Below are 19,628 nucleotides of genomic sequence, written 5' to 3' on the forward strand. Positions count from 1 at the left end.
CTGGGCACCCGAAGGAGAAGGATGACTTAGCCAAGTGCCCCACTTCCATCTGCTCGCACCGCCGCCAGAGTGCTCCTTAAGGTGGTCTTCAAGAGCCTGCCCATCACCTCATCCCCCTCACTTCCTGCCTTCTCTCTTCCTGACTTCCTTTCAGTCCCGCTGCTTCTTGTATCCGGAATCCTCTTCCCTTGTTTATTCCTTAAGTTAATTCCTCCCCAAACTTCACACCACACCTCAAGTATGGTTTCCCCAGGGACGCTGTCCTGACCGCTGGGTTTTGTAGACCCTGCCACTTTCTCAATTTCTACCTATATCTTAGTGTCATGTTAGGATTGCTCTCTCTCTCTCCTGCACTGGGCTGTGAGTCCCAGGAAGCAGAGGCTGCCTCTGGTTTTGTGTACTGGAGGGTCCCGCCAAATACTTGGCTTTTCTATTGGGCACCCTTGAAATATTTGTTGAACGAATGAATGGGGTGCAAGAAAGGCTCGGATAATACGGGTTATTTACGGAGCATACAACTGTGCACAGGGCACTGCGCTAAGCTCTTTGTTCGAATCATTTTATTCAGTCTCCCCAATCACCCTCTGAGGGAGGTGGAACGATTTTCCTCCTGTCACAGACAACGAGAGTGAAGGTGTGGGAGGTTAAGTAACTTACACAAGGTCACTCGCCGGTTAGTGCAGGGGCGGGAGTAGGGACCCACACCTAGGTCCCTCTGACACCAAAGTGGCAAGGGGGTGGGGAGGAGAGTCCAGGCTGGGACTGGGCGCACTGGAGCGGGCGAAGCATCCCTAGGAGGGGGCGGGAGGCCTCCCCTGCCCAGCTCTGAGCCGGTGGTGCAGCGCCCGCCCCCGGTCGCGGGCGCAGACTGGCGGCCGCCTCCGGGCCACGTGGTGCGCGCGGCGGGCGCGTCCGAGGAGCCTGCGGCTGCTCCGGGCTCATAGAGCTCCGGGCGAGGAGAGCGGGCGGACGCCGGAGGCTGGGCTGGTGTGGGCGGTGAGGCAGGCGGAGGAGGCGCAGAGACAGCGGGGCGACCCGGGCGCGGCAGCTGGCGGCGTCGGGGCTGCGGCCTCTGCCTTCGCGCGCCCCTCGCGCCGGGTCCCCGCGCCCAGGGCGCACAGTAGAGAGGGACGCGGCGTGGCCGGCCGGCAGCCATGGAACCAGCCCCATCTGCAGGCGCGGAGCTGCAGCCCACGCTCCTCGCCAACGCCTCGGACACCTACCCCAGCGCTTTCCCCAGCGCTGGCGCCAATGCGTCGGGGCCACCGGGCGAGCGGAGTGCCTCGTCCCTCGCCCTGGCAATCGCCATCACCGCGCTCTACTCGGCTGTGTGCGCCGTGGGGCTGCTGGGCAACTTGCTCGTCATGTTTGGCATCGTCCGGTGAGTCCGCTGCGGGCCGGCGCCGCAGCGCTGGGGCCCGGGGTGAGGGTGGGGATCACGGACTTGGGACCCCAAGCACGGACCCCAGATTCCCCGCGCCTCCGCACTTCCTGGAGGAGCACCTGGGGCCCAGCAAGAGGCGAGGCCACTTACACCGAGGGGGATACAGGAATGTGTATCATAGTGTTGTGTGTGTGTGTGTGTGTGTGTGTGGTGGAGGGGTGCACCCAGCTTGACTAAATTACATTTGATCATCTGTTGGCATCCCCTTGCTTGTTTGTGGGACAGTTTGGCGTCCGTTTATGTGTCTGTCACAGTTTGTGACTGGGTGGTTGTGACAGGACAGCTGTATGTTTGGACGTCGGAAACATGTCCATGGGGTGGGCAGAGCTGCTCTGAGGTGCCTCGGACTTTTGGGGAGATGGGTGTGGGGGCGCCGTGCAGGCAGGGCACACAGGAGGGTGCTGGGTGTTGGCACCTCGCCGTGGGGCCCTTACCAAGTCATTTTTGGTGATCATCTGTTAGGGTCCCTGGGTTGGTGTGTGCTCGTCCCTGTCAGTTTGTGATTCTATCTGAATGCAACAGTGCCACTGTTATTTCTTGTCAAACCCTGAAACCCCGAGGGCAGCAGAGCTTCCAGAGTGGCCGTGGTACCTGTGTTTGTGCAGCTGTGTGTGCCTTTGCCAGTGCGTCCTGGATACTATGGGCGGCGGCTGTGGGCCGCCACCACTTCTCTGTTCCCTTCCCCAGTGGCCACCTGGTCAGGAGCTCTGAAGAGGGTTCAGAGAAGCCTCGCGCCCTCCTCACAAACGCCCTCTCCCATTTTCTTGTTGCCTCCTTAGCAGTCTTCTGCCAAAGGCGGCAGTGGTTGGTCTGGGCTGGAGTGGATTTTGAGCTTTCACCCCAGGAAGTGAGGTGCTTTTCTTGGAGTTTATGGAGAGAGCCGGGACCTTCTCAAAGAGTCTAAGACATCAGCTTGCCCCAGAAGTAGCCCCTCTGATACAGCCCCACAAGCCCAGACATGGCCAATAAGGGTTGAGAGGAAAACTTTCATCCTTAAAACAACACAGATGCCCTCGTATTTACTCTTAGTTGAAAATGGGTCCTGCATGCTCCTGCACCGAGGACATGGCCCTAAACCTTTCTGGGCTTTGGTGCCACCATGCAGGGTGTAGCTCAGGCCGTGGACTCAGAGGCTGGAGAGATGAACTATAGTCTCAGCCCAATCATGGCTGCCCAGGCAGTATTCTTCCTGTCCCTCCTCCCATCCGCCTCAGTTTCCCTGTCCGAAGAATAGAGACCCAGTCTCCTCAATTGGAAAATATGAATTCCAGGGTATGGGGTGTCTGTGGGGCAGAACGTGGTGTGTTGGAGCATGGGATGAGGTGTGTGGGTGTCAGTGGGCTTCGGCATTGATGATCTCTGGGGGATCTTTGCTCCTCCAGAAAGAATGTCGGGTACAGGAATTTCCTGTGCTTTCCATGACTCATCACCAGCAACAGTGGGAGCCTTCCCCCCAGCATATGCAGGACTGATCTTGGCTTTGTGTCTTTGTCAGTGATTCTCCCCACTTCGCAAGCTTAGAGGCAGGCCAGTCCTAGCATTAATCCCTGCTCTGCCAGGAACTGGCTGTGTGACTTGCATGAATCATTTAGCATCTCTGAGCCTCAGTTTCTTCATCTGTAGAATGAAATAAGGGGAAATCTTCTCCCACAGGGTTGCTGTGAGGTGTCAGTGAGAGCACATACCGCAGCTAGCCTGGCGCCTGCACCCAGTGAATGGACGCTGTCTATATAGTGAGGAGGAGGGATTTCTACATCCTGTGGAATCTGACTGAAGAGGGGAGCTTGAAGGAGGCGTTTGTCCTAAGGTGGGCCTGAGAGGAGCTGTGATTCTGAGATCTCCGGGTTCCTGGCACCCGCCCTGTCTAGGGGAGCTCCAGGTACCCAAGTCTGGGAAAAGCCGAGCAGCAGTGTGTTCAGTCTCATTTCCAACCATTTCCCCAGGGCCTCTGGCTGGTGGGCTGACTCAGCACAGCTTCCCCACTACCACTGAGCAAGGGGAGGGACTCCCACTGCTGAGAGTCCACTGTGGGGGGCTCTGGGCTCAGCCTGCTAGGGGCATTCCCACACAGCCTTCCAGGAATCGCATTGCCCAGTGTATGCAAACAGCTTAGCAGGCCCCTTGGGGTCCCCACGTTGCTAAGACATTGCGCTGGTCAACCATTTATGTGAAAACTGTATCTCAGGGTCTGAATGATTGAATCCTCACCTTCAGTCCTGTGGGGCAAACATTAGAATCATCACCAGCACCTGCAGATAAAATGAGGGATCTGTGGCTCAGAGAGAGGCAAGGTGAGTTGCTCTCGGAGGGTACCCCAGCTGGGAGCAGGCCCAGAGCTAGAACCCCAGTCTGTGACTTAACTCTAGAACTTTTCACCAGAGTTGCCTGGGGTAGAGGACAGTCAAAGCATTGTCTGGAAGGAGGGTGGCAGAATCCTGTCCCTCCTCTTTTGAGACAGGCTCTCTCTGTTGCCTAGGCTGGAGCGTCATGATCACAGCTCACTGTAGCCTCAACCTCCTGGGCTTAATGTGGTTCTCCCACCGCAGGTTCCTGGGTAGCTGTGACTACGGGCACATGCCATGCTAACTTTTGTATTTTTCGTAGAGACGGGGTTTTGCCATGTTGCCTAGGCTGGTGTCAAACTTCTGAGCTCAAGTGATCCACCCGCCTCAGCCTCTCAAAGTGCTAGGATTACAGGCAGAGCCATCGTGCCTGGCTCTGTCCCTCCTCTGGTCCTAGAATCCTCAGAGAACAGAGACCTGGGGACTGTGCTCCTCCGCATTACTCAGCCTGGGCATTTTAAGCTGCTATCCTTTGGGGAGGGGGAATGATGAGGGCTGGCGTTTAGACCTTCCCCAGTGAACAGTGAACGAGAGGCTGAGGTCAGGGCAGCTGCCTGGGTCTTGGCTTCTGCTGGAAGAGTCCCAAGGGCAGTGGGGAGAGGGCAGCCCGGGCTGGAGAAAAATCCCTGCTCCCCTGAAGGGCTCCCCGAGCTGCCCTCCATCTGCGGTTTCCTGGGAGCCAAGCAGGGCCTGCCACAACCAGCACATGAGTTGGTTGCTGGGTTGAGTGAATGAGTGATTGAATGAGTGAATTCTGCCAGCCAGTCCTGAGCTTAGGCAGCTTGTTGTGGGGTGGGGGATGGGGACAAGGGACGGTGTGCAAGGGAAGATTCAGAGACCCTTGGGGAAGGAAGCAGGGTGGTAGAGTGGGCAGAGCTGTGGCTCTGGAGCCAGACATATCTGAGTTCAAAGCCACTTACTTGCTGTGTACTCGGGCTAGTGACGAGCTGTCTGAAGCTCTTCTCATTGAAGTGGGAACACCGACGGCGCCTCCAGGGTGGGGGTGAGGATTAAGTGGTATAATGTGTGATATATGAGCCTTTTAGACCCTAAGCCCTTTGAGAACAAGGAGGGGCTCTGTGAAGAACTGAAAATAATTAACTCATTCTACAACATTCTACACACTGTGTGCTAAATGCCGAGAAAACAGTGCACTGTGCTCCGGAGGAGCTGTGGCCAGGAAGCAGGCCGCTGGTGAGGGCCTGAACGGAAGAACCAGGAACCTCAGAATTCCAGGACAGAAGCACCCTTTGTCCCGCAGGCTCCAAACTCTGGCCTCTCTCCCTTCCAAGGAGCCGCCTGAGGTGTGAGAGGGGCCTCTGGGAATTGCGCTTTTAGCAAACAGCCTGTGGCTCCGGGGAATGAGGCTTTTATGAAGTGGGAGTGGGATTTCTGTGGACAGGTGGTCCCACTGCCTCCTCCTGCGTGTGGGATTGGTCAGCATGTTGCCTCGGGCTGTCCATGGGGATGCCCCGGTCCTCAGAGCAGATGCCGGACAACTCCTCTTTCTGGGCTGCTGGGCTGCCATCTTGGAGACTTCCCACAGGCATCCCACTGGGTAGGTGAGGTGTGATGGGCTTAGCAGGCCCCTCACCTGTGGCAGGGGACCCATTCCTCCTCCTGTCTGGCCCAGAGCTTCCTTGGTGGCCCAACCCAGAACCTGAGCAAGAGCAGTCAGTGCTTTTCTACCTGGCCTCCTGTCTGTTCCACAGCCTTCCCTGCCTCCCTGCCTCCTCTGTGCCCTGAGCCTGGTTTCAGCAGGTTTGTACCCTTGCTGCACCCCCCTGCTTCCTGTCAGCCCGGCCAGCCTCCAAGAGACGACTTCAGCCTGTGTGCTTCTCTGCCCTGTGATCTCACCTCAGCCCATGTCTCTTCTGATTTTTCTCCTTGTATCAAATGCTGGCTCTGCCACCTCCTAAGAGCTTTAGCAAGCAGGATCGCCTCTGCTTGTCTGTCTTCATCGGGAAGATGTGGGTAATAGCACTGTCCTCCGGATTGGATGAGATGATGTTGGCAAAGCACCTCGTTTTCCCTCCTATCCGAGGTGACTGCAGCACCCGCAGGGAGGGGAGTTGGGCCGGGCAGGCAGGGTCGGGACGGGTGAATGAAGGGTGCTGATTGTCTCTTCTGTCTCCCTTAGAGGTTCCAGAGGCTGCTGGGGAAAATGCTGAAGTGTCTTCTTAGCAGAATTTGTAGCACTGAATCCCTGTCCTGTTTTTGGAAGCCCTTTCGCTTCTTGTCTCCCTCCCCTCTCTTGGGGTCAGGACCCAGGGCCCCGGGGCCAGGAGTGATTCCAGTGAGATGGCACAGTGCAGTGGTAAAGGCTGTGGCTAGAGGTCAGGGAGTGCCTGGTCTCTATTCATGTCCCAGAGGTGTGACTTTGGGTAAAAGCAGCTTAACTTCCCTGAGCCTCTTTTTTTTTTGATATGGAGCCCAGGCTGGAATACAGTGGTGCCATCTCAGCTTACTGCAACCTCTGCCTTCTGGGTTCAAGTGATTCTCATGCCTCAGCCTCCCCAGTAGCTAAGATTACAGGTGCACGCCACCACGCCCAGCTAGTTTTTGTGTTTTTAGTAGAGACAGGGTTTCGCCATGTTGGCCAGGCTGGTCTCGAACTCCTGATCTCAAGTGATCCACCGCCTTGGCATCCCAAAGTGCTGGGATTACAGGCATGAGCTGCCGTGCCTAGCTCATTTTTTCATTTAAAAAATTGGGGTGATATGACAGGTTATTGGGAGGACTAAAGGAGATGGAACATGGAAAGGCCATAGCTTAGCACCTGGCGTGCCCTGTGCTGTGGTTACCTGGCACTCTTGCAGCGGCTGCAGGTGGCCAGAGTGTAGGTGGGCTGTTGAGGCCTGGTCATCTATGTTTTCCACCATGGGCCCTTTCTCATGTCCTGGATTGCCTGCACATGTACTCAGTCAGCAAAGCATTTGCTGATGCTGACCCATGCCTGGTCTATGCAGCCTCGGCTCCACTGCCCAGACCCAGAGCTTAAACCTCTGTGTGGCTTCTGTCTCCTAACACAGCCAAGCCTGTGCCCCTTGGTTAGTTGCAACTCCATGGACAAGTGCAGCTTCCTGGAACTATGGGAGTCCAAGGAGGCCCAGACCCAGCCGGAGGAGGGGATGCCTGTGCGTGGTGGAGCGGGAGCAGCAGTTGGCTCCCGGAGAGGTGCAGGTGGAGCATTCCAGACAGATGGAGCCACAGGAGCAATGATTGACCAGTTCACTGAGGCCGAGCTGAGAGTGCTGGGGACCAGGGTAGCTGTGAGGATGAAGGGGCTGCAGGGACAAAGGCAGGAAAGGTGTAGCAAGTAGGTGTTCTCCTCCTCATCATGGTGTCAAAAGCTCCTGCTGGGTGCTGAGCTTGGCTGGGCTCAGGAGCCACCGGCAATTCCTGAGGAGAGCCCCTGTTAGAGCAGCCCCAGGTAACTAGAGGCGGTTGTTCTCATGGGGCTGGGGAGAGGGAGGACTGAGGAGAGGGAGGCAGGCCAGGCCTGACTGTGGGAGCAGCCAGAGGCCGTGCTGAGGTTCCAGTCTGGATGTGGGAGCTGAGGCTGGACAGGTCCTCAGGTGTCCCATGGTAAGGTGGGCTTGCAGGGAAATGAGGGAGCTTCGGGTCACAGGCCATGGGGAGGGGGATTTTGGAGCAATCTATGCAGAATGGTGTTCAAGAGAAAGAATTTGGTGGGGGGTGAGGGGTGGATTGGATGGGGAGGGGCTCAATGTGGGGAGACTAGAGAGGGTGGCTCAGGGCAATGAAAAGAGAGCCATGTGACCTTGACGGGGCCATTAAAACCCTGCCCTCAGCTGTCCCCTTTCTGAAATGGAGTGCTGTTGGACCTAACAAGAAGGCAGGAAGCTGTGCATGGTGGTCCATGCCTGCAATCTCAGCTACTCAAGAGGCTAAGGTGTTGACCAGACTGGACAACATAGCAAGACCCCATTTCAAAAAGAAGGAGGAGAAGGAGGAGGAAGAGGAGGAGGAGGAGGAGGAGATGGAGACGGAGACGGAGACAATGACAGCAGGAGGAGACTGGGCCAGATGACTTCTGATGAGGCTGAACAGAGAGAACAGGCAGCAGCCCTGGCTGCTGTTCCTGCTGCATCTCCTGGTCTTGCCCGGAGCCTGCTCCTTCTGGGGTTTTGGGTTTATTCCCTGGTGAGTGTGTGTGAGACTTATAGATGCTCTGGGGTGGGTCCATAGGAGTCACTGAGGACACTGAGGAGCCTCTTCCTGAGCTTCTGCCACATGCCGGAGGCTTCTGGAGCCAGAGGCCACATTGAGGTTTAAGCATGCAACGTGGACTCCAGCCCTGCAATGGGGCCTTTCTGTTCTCATTTACAAATGAGGACAAGAGGCTCAGAGGGAGCTAGCGCCTCTCACAGCAAGTGAGGGTGGAATCGAGATTCAAACCCTGGCCTATCTGACTCCAGAACCACTCCATGTCCATCTGCTGCTGCTATTCGTGACATGGTGGAATGGAGGCAAGCGCTGGGGACGTCTAGATACAGAAGCAAGGAACGGGGACGGGGAAGAGGGTAGATTGCTGTCTGCAAATCTCTAAGGCCTCTGCATGGGGTGACAGCGATTGAGAGCCTGGTATCAGAGCCAGACTGACCTTGAATTACATCCCAGCTGTACCATTTACTAAGACTGTGAGTTTGAGCAATACATACACAACCTCTCTGAGCCTCAGCTTTCTCATCTGTGAAATGGGAGTAGTGACAGACCCTCATAGAGTGCTCATGAGAAGTTCATGAGGCCTGCTGTGAGGGACTTCAGCAGAGAGCTAGGCATTTGGTATGTGGGCCATAAACATTTTCTATAATTATGACTATTTAGAAGAGGAGTAAGACTTGCTTTGCATTCATTTGATTGACACTTTTCGAGCCTCAGAGGAACTAGAATTTTTTTTTTGAGACAGAGTCTTGTTGTGTTGCCCAGGCTGGAGTGCAGTGACGTGATCTTGGCTCACTGCAACCTCTGCCTCTTGGGTTCAAGCGATTCTCCTACCTCAGCCTTCTGAGTCGCTGGGATTACAGGTGTGTGCCAAGAGACTTGGCTAATTTTGTATTTTTAGTAGAGATGGAGTTTTACCATGTTGGCCAGGCTGTTCTCGAACTCCTGGCTTCAAGTGATCTGCCTGCCTCAGCCTCCCAAAGTGCTGGGGTTACAGGTGTGAGCCAGAACTAGAATTATTGAGTGGGTGTTATAGGGAAACTTTATCAACTCAATATTAGAAATTCTCCTCATGCCTGTAATCCCAGCACTTTGGGAGGCTGAGGCAGGCAGATCACGAGGTCAGGAGTTTGAGACTAGTTTGGCAAACATGGTGAAACCCTGTCTTTACTAAGGGTACAAAAAATTAGCCGAGCGTGATGGCAGGTGCCTGTAATCTCAGCTACTTGGGAGGCTGAGGCAGGAGAATTGCTTGAACCCCAGAGGTGGAGGCTGCAGTAAGCCAAGATCATGCCATTGCACTCCAGCCTGGGCGACAGGGCAAGACTCTGTCTCAAAAAGAAAAAAATAATTCTCAGCTGGGTGCAGTGACTCATGCCTGTAATCCTAACACAGAGCAGGAGGATCACTGGAGTCCAGGAATTCAAGACAAGCCCAAACAATATGGTAAGACCCATCTCTACAAAAAAAAATTAAAAAGTTAGCTGAGCATGGTGGCCCTCCTCGGCCTCCCAAAGTGCTGCGATTACAGATGTGAGCCACCATGCCCGGCTTATTTTTATGTTTGAGATGGGGATCTCTTTATGTTGCCCAGGCTGGTCTTGAACTCCTGGACTCAAGTGGTCCTCCCACCTTGGCCTCCTGAAGTCCTGGGATTAATTACAGTCATGAGCCAACACACCCAGCTGTGTTTTTACATTTTGGTGGAATCAGTATCACAAGTTGAAGTCATGATCACATTACATGTAGTATTTGGTGAGATGCCTGTTCACTGAACACGATAGTGTAAGCATGTGCTCCTCTATTTTGAAAACATGATTTTTGATGGCTACATTGTATGAATGTGTTCTTTTTCCAGCAACTTTCATTATTTCCAATATTATGCCAATCTAAATAATGAGTCTTGTCCTGTCACCCAGGCTGCTGACTGGGCATGGGGACTCACTCTCATAATTCCAGCACTTTGGGAGGCCACAGTGGGAGGATCACTTGAGCCCAGGGAATTCAAGATCAGCCTGGGCAATGTAGCAAGTCCCTGTCTCTAAAAAAAAGAAAAAAATAGTAATAATACATGATGCTGTGAACATTCTTTGCACACATCTCATTATTTCTATAGGGAATTTGCCCACCGTCGAAGCTCTCCAAGAAAGTATGGGATGCTGTGTAATGTAGGGAGCTTCCTGTCACTTAAGTGTGCAAGTAGACACTAGGAAATCACTGGGCGGAGGTTTGGCCCTGAGATTGGGGAAAAGACAAGCAGAATTTCAGGCCACTCTCACTATGGGTGAGATTTTATTTATTTATTTATTTAAGATGGAGTCTCATTCTGTTGCTCAGGCTGGAGTGCAGTGGCGCCATCTCGGCCCACTGCAAACTCCGTATGCCCCATTGCCCTGGTTCAAGTACTTCTCCTGCCTCAGCCTCCCGAGTAGCTGGGATTACAGGGGTGTGCCACCCCGCCTGGCTAATTTTTTTGGTATTTTTAGTAGAGACAGCGTTTCACCATGTTGGCCAGGTTGGTCCCGAATCCTTGACCTCAAGTGATTCACCTGCCTCAGCCTCCAAAAGTGCTGGGATTACAGGTGAGAGCCACCACGCCTGACCCTGAGATTTTAAAAATAATGATTTTTAGATTCTGTGATCCCAGCTTCTCTTTCCCCTTCCTTGGCAGATGTCTGGACTTTGAGAGGCAGGGGCTGTGCAAGGGCAAGCCATGATTTCATTAACCTCAGAGTCCTGGGACCTCAAAATCAAATTGACCACATGGAACGTCATAACATGCACAGGAAGAGGGATAATCGTAGGGTAGAGCAGAAAGCCTGGCTTAAATTAGCAATTTACCATTCTCTGCAGGCTATAGCAGCCCCATTACCGGCTGGGGGGTGTGGGGTGGAATGGGGGGTGTCTGGGCCGTGTTCTACTGATTTATAGTTCCCAGTGCAGCTGCAGAAATCAGCAGCTTTGTCTCTGGCCAGGAAGGGTGTGTGCAGAAAGAAGCTTGTCTTCTGTAGATTTCCTAGTCTGTCTTTTTTTTCTTTTTCTTTTTTGAGACAGAGCCTCACTTTATTGCCCAGGCTGGAGTGCAGTGATGTGATCTTGGCTCATTGCAACTTCCACCTCCTGGGTTCAAGCGATTCTCCTGCCTCAGCCTGCTGAGTAGCTGGAATTACAGGCACATGCCACCATGCCTGGCTAATTTTTGTATTTTTAGTAGAGAAAGGTTTTCACTATGTTGATCAAGTTGGTCTTGATCTCCTGACCTTGTGATCTGCCCATCTCGGCCTCCCAAAGTGCTGGGATTACAGGCATGAGCCACCACGCCAGCTGTTTTTTGTTGTTGTTTTTTTTTTGAGACAGAGTCTTGCTCTGTCGCCAAGATTGGAATGCAGTGGCACAATCTCGGCTCACTGCAACCTTTGCTTCCTGGGTTCAAGCAATTCTCCTGCCTCAGCCTCCTGAGTAGCTGGGATTACAGGCTCGCACCACCATGCCCAGCTAATTTTTGTATTTTTAGTAGAGACGGGGTTTCACCATGTTGATCAGGCTGGTTTTGAACTTCTGACCTCATGATCCACCTGCCTTGGCCTCCCAAAGTGCTGGATTTACAGGCATGAGCCACCACACCTGACCCAAGAAGTGAGTTCTTACACAGGACAGTCTGGCCTAGGGGCCACTGACAACACATGCCAGGCCTAAAGAACTCCAGGTTCACTGCGGCAAGGCCAACAGCAGGGGAGGCAGCCCTGTCCTTCAGCCACAGATGGACTAGGGTTCAAATCCCGGTGTGCTTCTTGCTGGCTGTCTAGTGTTGGGCTCAGCATGCTGTCTGTTTTCTTGTGTGTGAAATGGGAATGAGAGAAACTTCTATATTGTCAGTTGTACCCCTCGAAGTACCAGGCACAGTTCTAGGTACTTGGGATCCAACAGTGATAAAGACACAGTCCTTGCCCTCATGGAGCTGACAGTCTAGTGTGGAAAAGATGGACAATAAACAAATAGATATAAGGCCAAGGCTATAAGCAGCGAAGTAAACTGAAACGGGCATTGGGTGAGAGGGCGGCGGGGCTGCAGTTGTACAGGCACACCTCAGAGATACCGGGGGTTGGGTTCCAGACCACTGCAATAAAGTGAGGATCTCAAAGCAAGTCAAATACAGTTTTGGTTTTCCAGTGCATATAAAAGTTGTTTACCGCTAGGTCTGCTGGCTCATGCCTGTAATCCCAGCACTTGGGGAGGCCAAGATGGGCAGACTGCTTGAGCCCAGGAGTTTGAGATCAGCCTGGGCAACATGGCAAAACCTCTACAAAAAAATAAAAAAATTAGCCAGGTGTGGTGACATGCACCTGTAGTCCCAGCTACTTCGGGAGGTTGAGATGGGAGGGGAGGATCACTTGGGCCTGGGAGGTCGAGGCTGTAGTGAACCGAGATTGTGCCACTGCAGTGCAGCCTGGCTGAGAGAGTCAGACCCTGTCACCAAAAAAAAAAAAAAAAAAGAAAAGAAAGAAAGAAAAGGCCAGGCGAGGTGGCTCACACCTGTAATCCCAGCACTTTGGGAGGCTGAGGCGGGTGAACCACAAGGTCAGGAGATTGAGACCATCCTGGCCAACGTGGTGAAACCCTGTCTCTACTAAAAAATACAAAAAACTAACCAGGCATAGTGGCACGTTCCTGTAATCCCAGCTACTTGGGAGACTGAGGCAGGGGAATCACTTGAACCCAGTAGGCGGAGGTTGCAGTGAGCCGAGAATGCGCCACTGCACTCCAGCCTGGCAACAGAGCAAGACTCCGTCTCAGAAAAAAAAAAATGTTGTTTGCTTTTTGAGACAGAGTCTTGCTCTGTCGCCAAGGCTGGAGTGCAGTGGTGCACTGCGATCTCAGCTCACTGCAACCTTCACCTCCTGGGTTCAAGCAATTCTCCTGCCTCAGCCTCCTGAGTAGCTGGGGTTACAGGTGCACATCTCCATGTGAGCCTGTAATTCTAGTTCTAATCACCTTCTAATTCTAGTTCTATACTGTAGTCTATTAAGTGTGTCAAAGCATTATGTCTAAATAACAATATACATACTTCAATTTTAAAATACTTTTATTGCTAACAAGATGCTAATGATCATCTGAGCCTTCAGCAAATCATAATCTTTTGGCTGGTGAAAGGTCCTACTTCAATATTGATGGCTGCTGGTCGGGGTGGTGGCTGCTGATGGCTGGGGTGGCTGTGGCAATTTCTTAAAACAAGGCAACAGTGAAGTTTGCTGCATCAGCTGAGTCTTTCCTTCATGAAAGAATTCTCTGTGGCATGCACTGCTGTTGATAGCATCTCACCAACAATAGAATTTCTTTCAAAATTGGAGTCAGTCCTCTCAAATCCTGTTGCTGCTTTATCAACTACATTCATGTTACATTCTAAATCCTTTGTTGTCATTTCAACAAAGTTCACAGCATCTTCTTCACAAGGAGTAAATTCCATCTCAAGAAACCACTTTCGGCTAGACAGGGTGGCTCATGCCTATAATCCCAGCACTTTGGGAGGCTGAGATGGGTGGATCCCTTGAGGACAGGAGTTTGAGACCAGCCTGGGCAACATGGCCAAACCTTGTATCTACAAAAAAAAAAAAAAATACAAAAATTAGCTGGGTGTGGTGGTGTGCACCTGTAGTCCCAGCACTAGGGAGGCCGAGGTGGGAGGACTACGGAAGTTGGGGAGGCAGAGGTTGCAGTGAGCTGAGATTGTACCACTGCACTCCAGCCTGGGTGACAGAGCAAGACCCTGTCTCGAAAACAAAACAAAACCAAAAAAAACACTTTCTTTCTTTTTGATTTTTGTCTCACTGTGTTGCCCAGGCTGGAGTGCAGTGGCTGTTCACAGGCAAGACCATAACTCACTACAGCCCCAAACTCCTGGGCCCAAGTGATCCTCTTGCCTCAGCCTCCTGAATAGCTGGGAGTACAGGCACATGCCATCGTGTCTGGCTTCAAGAAACCACTTTCTTGCTCATTTATAAGTAGTAACTTCTCAGCTGAGCACAGTGGCTCATGCCTGTAATCCCAGCACTTTGGGAGACTGAGGCAGGAGGATCATGACGTCAGGAGTACGAGACTAGCCTGGCCAACATGATGAAACCCTGTCTCTACTAAAAATACAAAATATTATCCGGGTGTGGTGGTGCGCACCTGTGATCCCAGTTACTAGGGAGGCTGAGGGGAGAGAATTGCTTGAACCCAGGAGGCAGAGGCTGCAGTAAGCTGAGATCGCACCACTGCACTCCTGCCTGGGTGACAGAGCAAGACTCCATTTTGAGAAAAAATAAATAAGAGAAACCATTTTCTTGCTCATCTATAAGAAGCAACTTCTCATCCATTAAACTTTTTTCATGAGATTGCAGCAGCATCGATTCAGTCACCTCTTCAGGCTCCACTTCTAATTCTAGTTCTCTTGCTATTTCTACTACATCTGCAGTTACTTCCTCCACTGAAGCCTTGAACCCCTCAAAGTCACCCATGAGGGCTGGAATCAACTTCTTTCAAACTCCTGTTAATATTGTTTTTTTCCCCTGAGAGACACAGTCCTACTTTGCTGCCCAGACTGAGTGTGGTGATCATAGCTCACTTCAGCCTCAAACTCCTGGGCTCCAATGATCCTCTTGCCTCAGTTTCCCAAGTAACAGGGACTGCAGGTCTGTGCCACCATGTCTGGCTAATTTATTTACTTTTTATCTTTAATTTTTGTAGAGCTGAAGTTTCTGTGTTGCCCAGGCTGGTCTGGAGCTCCTGGCCTGACAGGATCCTCCCACCTCAGCCTCCCAAAGTCCTGGATTACAGGTGTGAGCCACCACGCCTGGCCACAAATGTTCTTAATGGCAGTTAGAACGGTGAATTCTTTCCAGCTTTCAATTTACGTTATCCACATCCATGAGAGGAATCACTATCTATGAGACCTCTAACCTTACAAAATGTATTTCTTAAGTAATAAGACTTAAAAAATACTTGATTGCTTGATCCATGGGCTGTAGATTGGATGTTGTGTTAGCAGGCATGAAAACAACTTCATCTCCTGGTACGTCTCCATCAGAGCTCTTGGGTGACTAGGTGCATTATTAATGAGCAGCAATATTTTGAAAGGAATCTTTTTTTCTGAGCAGTTTGTCTCAACAGTGGGCTTAAAATACTCCATCAACCACTCTGTAAACAGATGTGCTGTCATCCAGGCTTTGTTGTACCATTTAGAGAGCACAGGCAGAGTAGATTTAGCATAATTCTTAAGGGCCCTAGGGTTTTGGGAATGGTTAATGAGCAAAGTCACTAGGTGAGTTAGCCCCTAATGAATCAGCTTGGCTGGGTGCACTGGCTCATACCTGAAACTGAAGAGGGAGGGTTGCTTGAGCTCAGGAGTTCGAGGCCACATTGAGCTATGATTGTGCCACCACACTCCAGCCTGAGTGACAGAGTGAGACCCTGTCTTTAAACAAAAACAAACCAAACAAACAAAAAAACTGATGTGGTGGCTCAATCCTGTAATCCCAGCACTTTGGGAGACAGAGGCAGGTGGATCACCTGAGGTCAGGAGTTTGAGAACCAGCCTGACCACCATGGTGAAACCCCATCTCTACTAAAAATACAAAAATTAGCTGGGTGCGATGGTGCTGGGATTACCTGTAATCCCAGCTCCTTGTGAGGCTGAGGCAGGAGAATCGTTTGAACCCAGGAGGTGGAGGTTGCAGTGAACTGAGATCATGCCACTGTACTCCAGCCTGGGTGACAGAGTGAGACTCTCTCAAAAAAAAAAAAAGGGAGAGAGAGAGAAGAGCATCAATCTGTCCTTGAAGCAGGCACTGACTTCTCTCTAGGAATGAGTGTCCTAGATGGCATCTTATTCCAGTAGAAGGCTGTTTTGTCTCCATTGAGGCTCTGTTGTGTAGCGTAGCCACTTGCATCAGTGATCGTGAAGCCTCATGAACCAGCCTCAGCCAGCTTCAGAGCGTCAGGCTTTTCTTCTACGGTTTCCTCACCTTTCTCAGCCTTCTTAGAATTAGAGAATTAGGGCCTTACTCTGGATTAGGCTTTGGTTTAAAGGAATGTTATGGTCGGCTTGATCTTCTATTTACACCATATCAGCAGTAAGTGTATTTTGTTTTCTTTCTTTCTTTCTTTTTTTTGCAACAGGATCTTGCCCTGTCACCCAAGCTAGAGTGCAGTGGTGCAATTTCAGCTCACTGCAGCCTCGACCTCCCAGGCTCAGGTGATTTTCCCATCTCAACCTCCTGAGTAGCTGGGACTACAGGCATACACCACCATGCCTGTATTTTTTGTATTTTTTTAAAAAGACATTTATTCAGAGTCACGATCAGACTATTACATTTAGCAATCAACAGCATGGGTGCAAAAAAAAAAAAAGAAAAAGAAAAAATCTACATTAAAACCCTTTGCTGGAATGCTTTACACTTTCCACAGAACAGAAATTAAAATAACCTGTTATATAATTAGTCACAAATACAGTCCTCGAGTTTTTTGTCCATACACATGAGTATTTGTCTAAATCATGTCTTCTTTGTAGCAGCTAGGCCCTGCCACCACTGTGCTTGGCTGAGTTCACAAATCTGTTGTAACCTGTAGCTTCCCTGTCACTTCTCTGGCTCTCCTCTCCTGCTAAGCCTTGTTTCCTAATTAAAATCTTCTGCCGCTGCCATAGCTACTGCTGCCACTGGAACCGCCACAGCCACCTTGGTTTCGTGGTTTGGCAAAGTATTGGCCGCCACCACCATAGGGGCCAGAGCTTCTGCCTCCAAAGTTTCCTCCCTTCATGGGTCCAAAATTTGAAGACTGATTGTTGTAACTGCCAAAATCGTTGTAGCTTCCACCACCTCCAAAATTGCCTCCATCATTACCAAATCTATTATAGCCATCCCCACTGCCACCATATCCACCACCACCACAGCTGCCACCAAAGCCACCACGACCACTGAAGTTTCCTCCACGACCACCACCAAAGTTTCCAGAACCACTTCGACCTCTGGCTGGATGAAGCACTCGCCATCTCTTGCTCTGACAGGGTTTCCTAACTTCACAGCCGTGGCCATTCACAGTATGATATTTCCAAATGACAATCTTATCCATGGAGTCATGGTCCTCAAAGGTTACAAAGGCAAAGCCGCTTTTCCTGCCACTGCCTCAGTCGGTCACGCTTTCAATCACTTCAATTTTTCCATGCTGTTCAAAATAATCTCTTAGGTAATGTTCTTCAGTGTCTTCTTTAATGTCACCAGCAAATATTTTTTTCACAGTTAAGTGGGCACCTGGTCTTCGAGAATCTTCTCTTGAGGCAGCTCTCTTTGGTTCCACAACTCTTCCATCCATTTTGTGTGGCCTTGCATTCGTGGCTGCATCCACCTCCTCCACATGACGAACCCAAAGCCCCTGGAGCGCTTGGTGTTTGGATCTCTCATGACCACACAGTCCGTGAGCGTTCCCCATTGCTCACAATGACTCCCCAGGCTCTCATCGGTGGTTTCAAAGCTCAACCCTCCAATGAAGAGCTTCCTCAGCTGTTCCGGCTCTTTAGGAGACTCGGACTTAGACATGATCGCGGGGAGAAGAGAGACTTTGACGATGCTGCTTCGGCGGCGTCCACGGGCAGAAAGCGTTTTTTGTATTTTTGTAGAGATGAAGTCTCATTGCCAAGGCAGGTCTGCCCACCTTGGCCTCCGATCACAGGCGTGAGCCAATGCTCCTGGCCAATTTCGTTTTCTTATCATTTGTGCGTTCACTGGAGTAACACTTCTAATTTTCTTCAATAACTTTGCTTTTATATTCACAACTGTTTGGCGTCAAGAGGCCTCCTAGCTTGCAGCCTATTTTGGCTTTCAACATGTCTTCCTCACTAAGCTTACTTCTAGATTTTGATCTAAAGTGCAAGACATGTGACCCTTTCTTTTTCTTTTTTGAGACAGGGTCTTGCTCTGTCACCCAGGCCGGAGTGCAGCGGCTCCCTGCAGCCTCGACTGCTGGGTCTAAGGGGTCCTGTTTCCTCAGCCTCCCAAGTAGCTGGGACCACAAGTGTGTGCCACCATACTCAGCTAATTTTTAAATTTTTTTGTAGAGATGGGGCCTCACTTTGTTGTCCAGGCTAGTCTTGAACTCCTGAGCTCAAGCAATCCTTCCACCTCAGCCTCCCAAAGTGCTGTGACTATAGCTGTGAGCCACTGCACCTGGCCCTTTCCTTCACTTGAACACTTAGAGGCCATTGTAGAGTTATTAATTGACCTAATTTCAATATCATTGTGTCTCAGGGAATAGAGAGGCCTGAGGAGAGGGAGGGAGATGAAGTAACAGCTGGTCAGTGGAGCGGTCAGATGTACACATTTATCTATTAAGTTCATCTTACAGGGGTGTGGTTTGTGGCACCCCAAAAATTACAATGGTAGCATCCAAGGTCACTGATGGCTGGTCATGATGGTCACACCTGTAATCCCAGCACTTTGGGAGGCTGAGGCGGGAGAATCACTTGAGCCCAAGAGTTCGAGACCAGCCCTGGCAACATAATGAGACTCCATTTCTATAACATGAAAAACAAATAGCCAGGTGTGGTGGGACATGCCTGTAATCCTAGCTACTTGGGAGGCGGAGGTGGAAGGATTGCTTGAGCCTGGGAGGTCGAGGCTGCAGTGAACTATGATGATGCCACTGAACTCCAGCCTGGGCAACGGAGTGAGGACCCGGTCTCAAAAAAAATACCGCTGATCACAGATAACCATAAGAGATAAAATAATTATGAAAAGTTCAAAATATTGAAAGAATTAGCAAAATATGACACAGACACACAGTGAGCACTTGCTGTTGGAAAAATGGTGCAATAGACTTGCTCATAGCAGGATTACCGCAAGCCTTCAGTTTGTAAAAACCACAGTATCTACAAAGTGCCTTAAACAGGACCTACCTGTATGTGGAGAGGTCAGAGAAGAGGAGACAAATGAGCAGAAGACTGTTGCTCGGAGGAAGAGTGTTTCAGGCGGAGGGAACAGTGAAGGCAAAGGTTCAGGGAGATGATGCTCTGTAGACTTAGCGCAGGGCCTGACCCACAGCTGGAAGCCGCCGGTGACAATGATGCCTTTTGGATCATTGCCCAGCACTTGGGAACCAGGGGCAGGAGTTAAGCCAGGGCGGAAACGAGGCTTTTCCTAGCCCCGCCAGATGCCCCTGCAGGACAGATGGAGATCATCTGTTTCCCTTGGTTACAAAAAACTCATCCTCCCACAGTGCTGGGAAATACCCCACATCTAGTGATTTTCCATTCCTCCATGAGGGGAGGGAATGGCGCTGTCCTGCTGGGAGGGGCAGATTAGCCACAAGACACTCCTTCCACCTGCCTAGGCCTTGTCATCCCACGTAAGAGAGGGCTCAACAGCAAAGCATAGCATACTGACTCGGCCTGAGTTAACACCAAAAATAGAACTGCTGACCTTTTTCTCTTTTTTCTTCTTTTATTTTAAGACAGGGTCTGGTGCTGTTCCCCAAGCTGGAGTGCAGTGATGTGATTATGGCTCACTGCAACCTCAACTGCCTGGGCTCAAGTGATCCTCCCGCCTCGGCCTCCTGAGTAGCTGGGACCACAGGCACCACCATGCGTGGCTAATTCTTTTATTATTTGTAGAGATGGGGTCTCA

At 51.2% G+C, this 19,628-nt stretch overlaps 1 protein-coding gene and 1 pseudogene across 1 annotated transcript in view; one reads left to right on the forward strand and one right to left on the reverse strand.

The window, feature by feature from the left end:
• Positions 1-940: 940 nt before the first annotated feature.
• OPRD1 (opioid receptor delta 1) overlaps positions 941-19,628 on the forward strand; it is a 56,148-nt gene continuing 37,460 nt past the window's right edge. The window contains exon 1 of the mRNA XM_002750522.7: positions 941-1,381. Coding sequence (XP_002750568.3) covers positions 1,155-1,381 — 227 coding nt within the window. The 5' untranslated portion in view covers positions 941-1,154. The remainder of the gene's footprint in view (positions 1,382-19,628) is intronic.
• On the reverse strand, positions 16,293-17,607 carry LOC128932611 (heterogeneous nuclear ribonucleoprotein A1 pseudogene; annotated as a pseudogene).

This window comes from Callithrix jacchus, chromosome 7 (genome assembly GCF_049354715.1).
Source record: "Callithrix jacchus isolate 240 chromosome 7, calJac240_pri, whole genome shotgun sequence".
Taxonomy (NCBI): Eukaryota; Metazoa; Chordata; class Mammalia; order Primates; family Cebidae; genus Callithrix; species Callithrix jacchus.